The sequence below is a fragment of the Seriola aureovittata genome, chromosome 13 (assembly GCF_021018895.1).
Source record: "Seriola aureovittata isolate HTS-2021-v1 ecotype China chromosome 13, ASM2101889v1, whole genome shotgun sequence".
NCBI classification, from domain to species: Eukaryota; Metazoa; Chordata; class Actinopteri; order Carangiformes; family Carangidae; genus Seriola; species Seriola aureovittata.
The window spans coordinates 4,931,676-4,946,564 of record NC_079376.1 but is presented as its reverse complement, the minus strand read 5'-3'; the positions used below and the strand labels follow the sequence as shown (position 1 = coordinate 4,946,564).

Genomic DNA, 14,889 nt, shown 5'->3' with positions numbered 1-14,889 from the left:
CCCAAACAGCCGGAGGCGGTTAGCATGAAGGGGAAATGATCAGCAAAGGAGAGGGCAGAACAATGTCCTTCTTTTTTTTTCTTTTTTTTTTTTACAGCAGCTAATTCATGTCAGGACCAGTGGCCCAGATACTGAGGCCGACTGAAGGAGTCCACTATAGCAGCACCAGAGGCTACAGGCCACGGCCGCGTACAAAACACACTCTGTTAGCTCTAACAGCACGACACAGTACAAACTACTCCATGTGTTGGGAGGACAGGACGGTCTGGGCTTTTATTTCATGAAGCGAGTGAGACATCTGTCATTTAACACCTTGAAAAAGTAGAATTTTGTCTCAAAAGATGGTTAATAATTAAACAAAAATGGGTAAAAAGAGGATTTTTGTTTGACATTACGATGTAAGGATGATGTTGAGATGATGGCTGATAAAAATTCATTTGTCTTGAGTGTGAAAGTTCAAAAAATCTTAACTCAAGATTGAGATCTACAAAAGTACAATCACTGAGGAAGGCTGTGAGCTGCGGTTAAAGCTAGTAAGTCGATCTTGACTTGAGATTTTTCTTTTTGTCAAACAGCATTTCTGTTGTTTTAGAAACACAGTTTTCATCGCTGAATAAACAGAGAGAACATACGCTCGATGAACCTAAACTCACTGATGAAAAACACTGAACCCCGGACGTTTACTCCAGTCGCTGACGGAGTCGTTTCCGTCACTTTCAACCAAGTGAAGAGAAGCCAAGAACTTGAAGCTAACAGCGGGTCCTCCAACTGAACCTCAGCCGAGCGTGAAAACTGCCGTCACAAACCTGCTCACACTAACAATATAATGCCGTCACATCACAAGTTTTAATTGATGAGTCAAACCAGGCCAGTTTTATTTATATCACCCAAAGTTGCAAATCACAAATTTGCCTTTGAGGCCTTCACAGCCTTTTATTATACAGAGCATCCTTTATTCATAGACGCTCAGTTCAATAAGCACAAAATCCTTAAAAAAAAAAAAAAAAAAGAAGTCCTCCAGGCTCAATGAACACATCAGTTGTTTTTCCCTAAACTCTCGAGCGTCCTCTGAATTAGCGCCTCCTACTGGCAGCAGGAGACACGCCACAGATAAACTGTTCAACTAACTGTTTCATGTCATGACAAGGAGTAAAGAAATATTTGGTTAAGTTAAGGGCAAGATTGTGGTTTGGGTTAAAATAAGTACCCTGTTAAGGCGAGAGGATCTTTATCGTCATGGTTACAGTAATAAAATCGTGGTCATGGTTACAAGAAACACAGTTGACAATGGGAAACGCATAGTGGTTTAGTTTCCAGTGTTTTTGTCGACCCATCCATCCTCCCTACGTACTGCATCACCTCACTTCCTCCTTTGCTCCCACCATAATTACTACGGCCACTAGAGGGCGCTGTCACTTGAACGTAAACATGTTTGCTGAAAGACATGCAAAAGATGTTGTAAAATTGTAATATGATCAGTTAATTCAGTTAGTCTAATGTCTGATTAAAGTCATTCATCAAGTAAAAAAGCCAAATACTAACTGGTTTTAGCTTTTTCTCAGTTTTACATTATGGTTGTTTCAAGAGTTTTCTGTTCATTTATAAATTAAACAATTAATCAATCAAAAAATAACCAACATATCACAAGCTGTGACTTTAGCAGCACAGACATTAAACAACTGATTGAAACCAGCGATGTGAACGTGATGAGCCGTCTGGAGAACTGATTAAAAAACATCAAGTGTGCTGACATTTTTTAAAAAGCCCTCAACTGCTTCGACCTTGACAGCCTCATCAGAAGAAGCTGCTGAACACTGATACCTTCCTTCATTTATGTCCCCCTCACACACACTCACACACACTCACACACACACACACACACACACACACACACACACACACACACACACACACACACACACACACACACACACACACACACACACTCGTCTACCCCCTCCAAGGCGGATAGTGGAAAATACTGACCCCACACACGCCGAGTGAGACAATGACCCAATAACGGACAGAGCGTGAACCTGAGAGGCGGCGAGGTAAAGGCATCCCCCAGCCCAGATTGACCGGGGATCTTCACTTGTTTGAGTAGTTGGTGACACTGATATCCACCGCCTGTGTCACACACAACTTAGTGGTAACCGTATCCGCCCGCAGGGCCCCAACTTACTACTTCCATCTTCCCCTCTGCTGACAGCTGACCATGGGGAGTGATGAATGGAGAGGTCACGTAGCCAGCGCGCACACAAAGCACCCGATATGTACGATATGTATGTTCTGACATGAACGCACGGACAGTGTTTCTGTTCTTTCACGGCAAATATGGCTGGAATGAGTATTAATAGTTAAAAGACTGAATGATTTTCAATTACTTCAGCTTCTTATTTCTGTCTCATCATCTGTTTTCCAATGCAGGGGCTTCTAAAAGCAATCATGTGTTGCTGTTGCATGTGGGTTAGGGTGCAGAAATCAGGGGTGCATTTTCATGTTTAGTCTGTAAAAAGTCTAAATTTAAGACAAAATGTCCATCACACATTCCCAGAGCCCAGTGTGAGTCATCAAACAATTCGAGCAACCATTAAAAAAATCCCCGATATTTAATAAGACTGAAATGAAGCAGAGAAAAAAAGAACAAATCCTTTTTTTTTTTGTATTTTTTCTTCATAAACTCCAAAAACGTCATGTCTCCAAGTCATTTTGTTTATTGAGTCCTAAAAGTCTTAATTTGTTAAAAGAAGTTAAAAAAAAATCTGCGGGTGTTATGAGATTATTTCAACCTGCCTCTAATAAAAATCAACACATTAACTCAGATTGCTGCACTAGAATCAGGAAAATGACACTTAAATGTAGAAAATTCCTTTAAAAAAGTTGTTTTTAATCTATAAAAACATTAAAATCTCACTTGTATTCAGAAAATATGACCATTACAACTAAGTAATGTAATGTAATTCTTGGTAATATGTAAATAAGTGATTAACTAATGAGTCATTAATGACTTTTCTCTGGATTGACTGATTGTTTCAGGGACTAATTGCTCCAGCACAAGTTAATATTCTGGTGGTTATGGCCCCACACTCTTTTCCACTTTGACTCACAATAACTGAGGGCTCTTATTCTGACAGCTCACTCAGCTGATGTGGGAATCAAACCTGTGACGTTTTCTCCACGGGACTTCACTCTCAGCATTAGCCCTCCGTGATACAGATCTCTGGGTGTAACAGCAGCTCCTCTGGCCTTACAGCAGGTTTCATAAAGCTCTGATTGCCAGCACTGTTCCTGTTTCCCACGCTGGTTCTCCAAATAAGGAGAGGGAGCAGGTTTTGATTGGCTCTGCTGCTCTGTTTAGATTAGATAATAAGTTACCTGCCACTTCTTAATCAACACTTGCATGGAAATCCTTAGTTTCCCCCATCCCTTCAAACACTGGCAACGTACCCCCCCTCCTTCTTTTCCTCTCCCACTCACTGTAACTGAAGCCAGACAAACAGCAGCTTGTTTGGTAACTCATCAAACCCCCAGACACAACTGCACCACCGCTGTGCGTCATGCGCGCTCAGGGCTTCTTTTTTAATTTTTATTTTTTAGCTTGATCAGAAACACGCACATATTCACTCAAAAAAATCCGAGAGAGGAATGTGACGTCCTCCACGAGGTGTTGGATGATGTAGAGACGCCAAAAGTTGCCAAATGGACACGCGGAGGAAAGAATGAGTGGCACGCAGAGACCCAGAATGCAATGCAATGCTACAGTAAAAAATGTGCCAAAAATGTGCCAGATTACATTTTGTACGAGCTGGGATGGCAGATTTAAGGCTGCGGCATGATTCACCACTAAAACATCCAAACTCCCTTTTATGATGGAAGATTATCACATTAAATAATGTTTTATCATGTAATGGACTCTCACAGTTCTGGTGAAGCATCCAGGTGAATATTTTTGCCACTTTTACGCAATTTTTCCTCCAATAAACACTGAAATTTGTTCTGTTCTCCACATCAAACCGGCGAACACACAGTGACACGATGATCCACTTACCGGCCACGCGAACTGGAAGGGAATGATGATCTTCCCGGCGTCGTTGTTCCGGTTCTGTCCGGTTTTCTGGCCGCCTTTGAACTGAAAAGTATTCCCACCGATAACCTTAGTAGTTTCCGAGCCGTAGGTGCACGGTCCACTGGTCATGACCTCCGTTTGGTATTCCTTTAAACACACTTTGAAGTAGGTGTCGCACTCGTCCGCGCCGCAGTGGCCCTCCGCCGCGCTCTTCTCCGCGTCGCAGCACTCGCCGCTCAGCAGCTGACCTTTGGGGTTATCCACCGACACCAACTGCAGCTCGAAGTAACCCGTGGACTGAGACACCTGAGGAGGACACGAGGGAGTGTGAGAGGCTGAAAACACTTATATATAAACGCTTTAGGGTGAAATCTCAAATGGCAAAATGACCCTTGATTCATCGAATCGCTCTAAAAATGATGCAAGTGGAATTATCTCGTCTTATGAGCAGATTTAAAGGGGGGTAGGACTTTTTCTTTTTCTGCAGTTGTGCAGTCAACTCTGCAGCCCACACACTACACACACTACTATACGTGTAGGCGACCTAATACTCCAATTCAGCTCACTCTGCATATCAGGCTGCAGCTGTACACTGGAGAAGAAATCCACCTTAACAAGATCTTTATTATTAAAATCTGATTTTTTTTTTTTTTTCAAACAAGTTTCTACAATGTTGAAGATTTGCTTGTGATCCGACCTCTTTGGTTTGTTTCAGGGGATTTTTCCAAGCAGGTGAAGCTGTACCAGAGACATGTGAAGCTATTTCACCCAGTTATTTAGAGTAACCGAGCTTTTAAGACTCTGCGTAAAACGCTAATTGACGCAGTTAACACTGGCACCGATTCCTTAGTGATGAAACTTTATGGAAAAATACAAAACTTTGACAAATTCCTATCACTTGATAGATAGGTAGATAGGTAGATAGATAGATAGATAGATAGATAGATAGATAGATAGATAGATAGATAGATAGATAGATAGAGATACTTTATTTATCCCCTAGGGGAAATTGGTTAAAACAGTGTATTTGTGTATTATGATACAAATGTTCAGCTAATGACGTTTCCTAACTCGCCTGTGAACTAAAATTTATTCAATCTCCCGAAGGAAGTGCACATTTAGTAATTTCCGAGATCACATGATTCAACTATCGAGCAGGCAATTCAATTAAGGCTGGAATTTAACCCCCTCCAAAAACACAACTTCCAGTCTATTGATAAGTTAAACCACCATCAAAAACATCATCTCCCCATGAGATGGATCAGAAAAACTTCTCACCTCAGCCCGCAGTGTCAGGAGGAGACACACTAGTGAGAAGCGGTGCAGTTTCCCCAGATTATTCCACATGTCTCCGGCTGCTCGGTGTTGGTTACCATTAGGAAAATACAAAATATGTCTGTCTCAATCAGTCAAAATACTAATGATGAAGAAGAAGAAGAAGAAGAAGAAAAAACACAGTATCCTCCTTCTCCCGGTCTCCGAGGCATGCACGGCGTGGCTGCTCCCCGGGATGCCTGCAGCTCTGGAGGAGGAAAAGCGCACCGCTGCTGCTGTTTGGTCCACGGACGCACAACAAGACGCGCAAACTCCACTTCCCTCCGCCGCTCGACGCACTAAACGGCAGAGAGGGAGAGCAGCGGCGCATCTCTGCTGCCCAAAGCCGGAGTCGGGCGCTCCCCGAGGACGGGCAGCTCAGCGAACCAATCAGTGGCCTGCTGGGTGGAACGTTTGACAGATGACAGCCAATCAGGGAAAGGGGCGGGAGGAGGACGGCTGATGGATTTATTATTGAAGTTTGCTCACACAGGAGCTTGTACTTGTTTTGTTTTTTTTTTTTGTTTTTTTTACTGTACTCACGCCGTCAAATCGCATTTTATAAAAGACATGTGTCTCTCTTCGTCCAAATGAGAGTTTTTCATGATAAATTGCAAGTTCCTTGTAGAACTGTAATGTAGACGATTCATATAAGGACAATAAAAACAAAAAGTTTATGTTGTAAATCTCACCCATAAATAAATAATCAGTCAGATCACGAGGAGTGTGGTAGGCTTCATGTTGTGTTTAGTAAAGGACAACTGAACTGTTCCTCACTGACCTGCAGGCAGAGGAAACATGGCTGTTAGCGCCCTCTACTGGCCAACATGCAGAACAGTGATGTGAAGTGGATGCCCACTGCACTTAGGTCCATTTCTGTGGCATTTATATACCAATTTGATCATAATTGTTTTGCAAAATAAAAACATCATGAAAAAGGAATAACACAGACTACACACACACAAATGATAGGGAACAATAAATGTAATGTAAAATCTTTTAAAATGTAAACTTGTGCATGGACTTCAAGTAAGACGTTAATATATAAACAACAGCTATGAAGCATTTAAAAAGCTGTAGAGCGTTAGGTAGATGGATAACAGGAGAAATCAAGCAGGATGGGCCTGGACCTGGAACATCTCAGTGGAATGCAACTTTAATGAAGAATTAATTACACCTTTGTTTGATTTCAAAGCATCTTCCGTTCATAATGAGAACAAGCTGTAACATAGTTCTGGTGGCAGCCATGAGAAATGTTGGCTACCATCTATACATTCTCAGGTAGACTCAAAGTACACATCAAGCTTATTGGAAAAAACTTGTATTAAGCCTCTGCAGCTGTCAGTGTATTTAACACAAAATAAATAATGTAAAACAGTGGAGGTGAATCTGTGCTGGTATCTGTGGTTTCAGAAAAACAGCCACTAGCGCCAACACACTTCTGAAAGTAATTAGATGCATTAAGGTCAAAAATTAGTCTCTTTATCAAAAGATAAAGGTCAAAGTTATTAGGGTCTACATGAGCCTCAGGTTTTCTAAGACAAGCCTGCACATCATCTTCACCTTCATTTAATCATCAACGTTTTAACAATCTTCAAAGACTTGACTCATTGCTGACATTCGGGTGACTGGCCTGAACTATTTACCTTGTTTCTGACGTTAAATCTTTGGAACTGGAAACACATTGGGAAATTCAAATGATGGCAGCTTCTCTGCAATTGATGGAAATTTGGAAATTATGTTGGACACTGAGTGCAAAATGCTCAGCACAATGGTGCTCTGTGTGCCCAGAGCCTGGAGCCTTTCTTTGATTTACACACTTTGGGGTAATGTGGTAATACACTCCTAAGTTTTATTCCAATGTCCCAATCCCAAACAAGTCGGACATTATTTCCTGAAGAATTATGTTCACATAGCCTATTTCTGCAAAATATTATTCCCATATAAGGCTAACCCTGATGGCCTCAGGTTTTAAATGAGCTATTTGTAACTTTTGCTATTGCCACATAGCTAACATTAGCATTAACAGCTGTTTACTTACCAATCTAGAAGAAACATTACGAGTTCAGCATCAAACTTTATTCCTTCGCGGAAATAAACACCAATGTTGACTCTTGTTTTGCTTCCACTTTTATCATTTCTTTTCCTCTAATGAAATTAGCATGCTAACCAGCTAGCCCTGGTGTGGCCCGGCCGTCTTGTCACTGTAGCGTCCAGGCTGTCCTGAAGACGTAGCGCTACGTTTTGTAAATGCAATGATGGCTGAGGCTCTTGGCAAGTGACCATCACCACTATTCACCCCTGGCAAGAAACTTTAAGGCACGGACCATTAATTGCAACGTCCCCGGTTGTTGCATGTCATTCCCTGTGACTCTCTTCCCTCTGTTGTCACCCCTCTATGAAGTCATAAATTAACAGTCTTCAGACCACTCACACCACAGGACAATGTGCTTCTGTGTCCATTCATATGCTCGATATGTTCCAAACATATTTGACATTTTCACTACAATGTGACAAAATATGGCTAAAATACACAGCTTGTGTTTGTTGCTAGTGCAGTTCACTGTTTACCCGTGTCACATGCAAATGCTTGTGCGTATGCTGGGCAAGATACAAGCGGTGAGTGTAGTTGGAAGGTTAAAATGGAGGGGAAAAGATATCAACAAGTGTTAGCATAGCTTTAACAAACCTAGCATGCTAACATTGAGCAATAAGCACTAAACTCAAAGTTGAGCTGAGGCTGATTGGAATATCATTCGTTTTGTGGGTATTTGGTCATAAACCAAAGCGTTGGACGAGTTAAAATTCTGACCTGATGATGACACTAGATGAAAAAACAAAGTGATCACCAAAGTTATTCAAATTTATCCTGAGGGGACCATGAATGTCTGAACTAAATTTCATGGTTTTCAATCCAGTCGTCGTTGATATATTTTCACTCAAAACCACAAATGTGAACCTCATTGTGGCACAAGAGGAAAAGTCAGGAGATCATCAAAGTCAGTAGGAGTCATCCTCTGGCGACAATGGATGTCTGTATAAAATTTAGTGCCAGTAAATCAGATAAATATTTATATATTTCAGTCTGGACAGAGCTGAACACTAAAAAAAAAAAAGGTTGTTAATCAGATGTTTTGTCGAGTATCAGTCTTCTTGTCAAGTGCTTTTTTCAGGATATTATTTGCCATGTTTCACACCTTTGTCAGATTGCAAAGTTGCGTTTAAGAACTGCAAGCCTTCAAGCGAGCATGAAAACCCTGTCAATGTGTTACTTCCAGCGTGCAGAGAAGATTTCCTGTTGCTTTCATACTTGACACACCAGCTTTCATTTGGGCGAACGAGGCGAATCCACACTGTCTCAGATGACAGGCCAAGGGTCGGTCTAATAAGACAGCTGTGTGTCCTCGTACACATCTTCCTGCAGCAGCTTGAGCTCGTGCAGACAGTAGATCAGTTCTGCAGGCTGGTCAGTCAGTGGCTGAGTCCGACAGGTGGCCTCTGACACCCTGCAGCAGATGTTTCCTCCCAGGGAAGCAGGTGCAGAGACACACACACACACACACACACACACACACACACAGACACACACATTTTGTCATTTGCACATAGTTGTGTGCATATGACTCATTCACATGCCTCCACACAGACACAAACGTCTTATGTTCATCTCTTTACGACGGCTCTTATCAGCAGTGATAAGGAAGTATGTGAAACGCAGCTCAGAGATAAACCTGGGATGTAATGAGGTTAATTAGCTGCATATAAGTTACTGGACTTGTTGTAGAAGAGAATCAATGGAGAATTCACAAAGACACGGTTGAGTTAGCTCACCCTGTGTGTGCTTCGAGGTGTATGAGCACTGTATGATCCTGAGGAACCTTCACTTTAAATGAGTATTTCCATGTTGGGAGACTGCTGACAGTCTTGCACTGGTTGGATGTATTTCCTACACTGACAGCTGCAATAACTTTTCAAAACAAATACTGACTTTGCCAACTAACATTTTATATTTAACTGCAGATGAGCTCATAATAATAACTAATACAATCACTCTATCTTTCTTTCCATTTGTTTCATTTGAGTATGCCAACATGAACATCTGTGTCGAGTGATCAGCCATGTCGACATTTGAAGAGAAAGCTGGGGATGACAGAAAGTTGGCTTCTCTGCCACACGAAGGTACAATCGTTTAGTAGCGTTTCTCAAAAACTTTTCAGTTTTCCACATCCACAGGAGTGACCACAATTTTCTACCAAGAACAAACTGATCAACTGACTGAAAAACCAACCAAATCATGCCAATCCACCCAGTAGTGATCGAGTTATTTCACTAAAAACCAAAAGTCTCAACCTCATGGTGGCGCTAGACTAAAAGTCAGGGGATCACTAAAGTCGGCAGAATTCATCCTTTGGGAACCACGAATGTCTGCAAAAGATTTAATTGAAATCCATCACACAGTTGTTGAGATACTGCAATCCCGACCAAAGTGGTGAACCAACCTACCCAAGAAGTCGATTAAGCCAGTTTCTTACGCTTCACAGAAAAGGTACCAGTAGTTCAGTCTCACGTAAAATCAAGACTCTTAATGAAGTAAACGAAGCGAAAAAATATTGGACTTGGTACCAACTGCCTTTAATAAAAGGATTATCACGCCATGTTCTGTACAGTGTGTTCACCTGTGCAGGTTGACTCTTGGTTTGGAAATGGAAGAGTACAGATAGGGAAAAAAAAAAAAAAAAAAAAAAACCTGCTTTCACATTCAGGAGATGAATGTTTGAAGGATTAAGCAATTCAGCAGATAAAACTCCCATCTCACATTGCTGGGGCCTCTAATGCGGAACAAAGACTAAACAAGAGCCCTGCTGAAGTCTACACACGCTGATCTGATATGTCCTGCAGCGCAGCTATAACGCTGCTGTTTACCAACGCTGCACCATGTCATGTTATAATACAGAGTTTATTCAAGGAATTCAGACGACATGCACCCTAGTTCTGTTCGGAAATATCTTGGTTTCCCCTTTGAAACTGTTTGTCATTGACCCGATATATATACGTTTATATGAATCGATTAGTGTCTGTTCATTTCTATATGCCACTGTCTCCTACAGCATTTCTTCCATTGCGTGTATGTCCAGCACGGCTTTACAAGCTCAGGTCTGTCTCTGCACAGATCCCACTAATACAAATTCCTGCACATTAATCACACCTGATGATTAAAGTAATTGTGCCTCTGATGACTGTATTTTACGATGTGAGTGGACGTGAAATATTCAGACTTATCCCTCTGTCATTGTTAGAAGTCCTGACTCAGCTCTGCAGGTGAGCGTGTGCCTACCTGCACCAGAGGAGTCAGTGATTTTTGACTTCCTTTTACTTTTCATTTCTCCATTTTGTTAATCTGATTAATTCACTGTCACTCATTGAACGATGTCTCCTGAAAATTACATATTACTAATTTGTAACAGCCATGCTCAGTCGAATAAAGGATAGAAATAATTGGTCGGATAGGAAACAATAATCGTGAAATTCTGCATCTTTTGATTTCCTGACAAAAATAAAATGTGAATACAACAGCCTTCCCACTAGGACCTGAACTTACACTTCATGACAATATAAAGTGATTATTTAGTTCTTAAAAATGAAAAATCTTGTTATGTTGTGAAAGCCGTGTTTCCTTAAAAAAAACTTTTTTCTCACAAAGCACCAATGACAGTGGATTTACTGTATATAAAAATGTATTGAGCATCAATGGAAAAGCATAAGAAATGAATGTAGTCGACTTTAATCACACTATAGATCTGTTTCTATTTCTGAAATGGATCTGCTGATATTACAAAACCTGAGTCACAGAAATGTACAGTACAAACTCTGCTGATGACTCACTCATTCCACTAAAATCAAATCCCTTTCTGACATTCATTTTCTGTTTCAATCTGCCTTTTCAGTCTTCACATGTTTGCTTTTCTGTCTTTGTGAACCGCCCGTTTTTCTGACCTCTACCTCTCTTTCTTTCTATGTGACTCAAGAGCTTCTGTTCTTCAGGGATCTTGTTGAAAATAAAAGACTGCCTTGCTTTTAGAGAGGAATAAGCCCACAAACACCATCGCTTTCACCTTCACCCACAGCTTCCGCACACAAACGTTCACTGCGAGCGGCACACAAACAGGCTGAGGGCTGAGAGAGCTGCCATAGAAACGTTTACAAGTCGCCTCCTGAAGAATGCAAACAGAACTGAGTGGAGCTCTTATCTGACAAAAGAGTAAACTTTAGACAGTCCTGTTGTGGCTTGTCTGTGTGGTCTTTCAACTACAATGCGACGGACTGGAGGATCATTTTCCCAGAATGGGTGATTGTCTTAGTTTTTCATTCCTTGTATAACCCAGCAACTTGCTTTCTTGTTTACAGGAGAGGCTCAGACAGGGGGGCAGTTCCTGGAGGCTAACCCACATTCACACACTCGCTGCTTTGCTTAGGGGCAAATGAAGTCGATGATGTTCTTCAAGGAGTGGAGAGAGTTACTCATTCATGCTCCAAGTTCCCAGCAGGGATTCAAACCTGTGGTGCACAATTCCCAAAGCTATCTGCAACAGATCACTGTTGCTCATCGCAGGGTGCGGTGAACAGCTGGATCATGTGGTAGCTTTGAGCTGTTTGCAGAAGCAGAAAGGTGGGGTTCACCCTGCCAGGAGTCCTCAGGTTGTGTCAGGTCAGTCATCGGGAAGCGTGAGACGACATGGTGCTCAGATGTGGATCAGCGTCTGGATGCAAAGCTCCAGTAATCGTGAATGTTGTCGGACTTCTACTAAAATAAACACAAGGGGAACACTGTCTGTGTCTACGACTTGCTCAACCCTGGTATGCATGAGAAACAAGACAAGAAATTTCCTGTCAGAGGAGTCACACCTACAGGTTGCTCTCTCCTCACTCTCCACCCACATCAAGGAACTGGGGGTACCATGATCATAAACCCTCCAGCCCGGGATTTATGAGGTTTGGGAGCGACTTTCCGTTGCACATTCCAGACCCATCATACATACAGAGGAATTAGTCAAGGTACAGTAGTCAGGATGTGCACATCAGGGAAGAGAGTGTGATAAATACAGATTCTCTTGACGCACGGCCCCTGAGAAACAGGATGGTGGCGCATCCTAACACGCATCACGGCGCCACAAGTGTGAGACCCTGCAAAAGTCAGGTTTCCATCCATATGGTGCCCAAATTTTAACCATGTGTAGTGAAAATTAATTAATCAAATTAATGTGCAATTCCATCCACGACTGTTAAACACTAATATTAAGAGTGAATACTTAAAGATAGAGATGCTGCATATCTTCCCTTCTCTCTTCCCCTGACTTTCCCGTCTCAGTCACTGTGGCTGTCAAAAAAAAGGGAAAATATGCCCCAAAAATAATCACATGGTCGTCCTAATTCTCCAGTTCAGTGCCATTAGGGCATCGAAGAAGAAAAGGTCGCAACCAGATGATGTAGTTAAAAGAACTGCAGTCAAACCTCAACAGTAGAACATAATGGAAATGTGGCAGTTATGTTTGTGTCATGTATTAATTTTTCAAGGATTCAGTTTTGTTTTAATCGATACACCAATTTCCCACCTTAACCAAGTGTAAAAACCTTTTTGTCATATTTTAATCTTTTGTCAAAACTCCCACATTTCCACTCGTTATGTCTAAAATTTTCATAACATCGACTTAAAAAAACAATGGGCACAGGTTTTCTGCACACGTCATACGTTGCTGAGTAACCTGTAAAGTTGTTGAGACGTGTTTTTGAAATGGGGTTAAAGTTTAAATCATTTGACTGTAGGACAGAAATCAAAGTTGTGCTTAAAGCTCAGGTTAGTGCAGCTGGGAGGTTCAGCGCCACACAACCAGGCTGCCAAGACGTAATATTACAAACTGATTATACTAAGAGCAGTGAGAATGTCCAGAGCGGACGGGGTTCAAGCTTCCGTGTTAACAAGCTTGTCATGCAGAAAGCTGAGGTCAAGAGAGCAGACACCCTGTTTGACCTCAAGCTGCTCCTCCTCTCACCTCCGAGCGTTAAAGGCTCACACCTTCACCTGACAGCTCACTGACAGGCTGAAGCCCACTCTCCACCTCCGCACATACCGACTGCGAAGCACACACACACACTTATCTCTACTTTATGATTGAACTGTTGAAACAGGCATTTTTTCTAAATAGAGCATTATTCACCACTTTGAATTTCCCTTCCTCCCTCACGCACATATTTTCCCTGTTTATGTAGCTGTTGTGCTGTCTTGGGAAACATTCTTTATCATGCAGTAAACGGGATGATTTGTCACTTTTTGACTGATTGTAGGCTCAGTCCAGTTTCACATCAGACCGCGTTCAGAGAACAGGTTAAAGTGGATGAAATCAGATTTTCCTTCATACGTGACAAGGATTTTGTTTTTTTAATGACAGCATGAACAAAATGAACAAAAAGTCCTGAGCTTTGGGTAGTGACCGAAAGAACAAGACCGTGGATACAAGCGGCTGAAATAAAATTCCTCCGCAGGGTGGCTGGGCCGAGCCTTAGAGATAAGGTTAGGAGGTGTGATATTGGAAAGGAGCTCGAATCAGTTCAGTGAAGCTACAAACTCGGCGCCATCGTTTGGCATACTGAGCTCAAAAATATTTTGCGAATCTAAAACAAAGTAAAGGGAAATGGAGCACAAAGGTTTGGCAGCGTTGCCGTAACATTTGTGCTGGTAATGATGTTGACATAAAGTTCTGGAGAGGCAAATCATGTACTCTCTTCCATCTTCCGTCTTCCTCCCTGCTGAAGTGTCCTTGGGCGAGACATCGAACCCCGGACCAGCAGATGAGTCACTTACCGTCATCAGTGTGAACGGGTGAACGAGCGGGGCAAATTGTAAAGCGCTTTAGACGAAATAATGCTACCTAAACGTAGCCATTTTACCATTTGGCAACGAAACACAAACTGGAAATACTGTTACCATGGTAACCCGCAGTTTGAAATGATTCATCTAAACTAAGGGTGAAGAAAAAACCTCTCGGCCAGTCAGAATGTGTCCCGTTTACATGGAAGGTTTTTGATGGATTCACTGGAATTGTTTTTGGCTGCAGGATTTATGACGTACATTCAGCGCTGATGTTACTGATGTTACTGATGTGCTTTGATTTGTAGCGTTTTGAATCGGAGCCTAAGAATTTCAGTGAGAATAAATGCAGATATATTTGCGTGTGGCACCAGGAGTGATTCTTTGTGCTTTTTCCAGAGAAAAGCATAAGTGAAAAACACAAATATTTAACCTCAAATCGACCTCAAAGGTAATCCCCCACACACACACACACACACACACACACACACACACACACACAAACACACACAAACACACGTTCACACACACATTCACAACATACCAACACACAAAGACGCAAACACACAAATCTGACGCCACCACTCCCACCTGCACCACCTACACCCACACACCTGACTGACACACACACACACACACACACACA

At 41.9% G+C, this 14,889-nt stretch overlaps 1 protein-coding gene across 2 annotated transcripts in view; it reads right to left on the bottom strand.

Moving 5' to 3' along the window:
- Positions 1-5,971, bottom strand: part of LOC130180655 (protein jagged-2-like) — a 53,156-nt gene extending 47,185 nt beyond the window's left edge. Inside the window, exons 1-2 of one of the 2 annotated variants that reach the window (XM_056394305.1) lie at positions 5,345-5,971; positions 4,049-4,372 (exon numbers count right to left, since the gene is read on the bottom strand). In XM_056394305.1, the coding sequence (XP_056250280.1) occupies positions 4,049-4,372; positions 5,345-5,413 (393 nt within the window). In that variant the 5' untranslated portion in view covers positions 5,414-5,971. The remainder of the gene's footprint in view (positions 1-4,048; positions 4,373-5,344) is intronic. The other variant, XM_056394306.1, reaches the window with a different exon arrangement.
- Between the last annotated feature and the right edge of the window lie 8,918 nt (positions 5,972-14,889).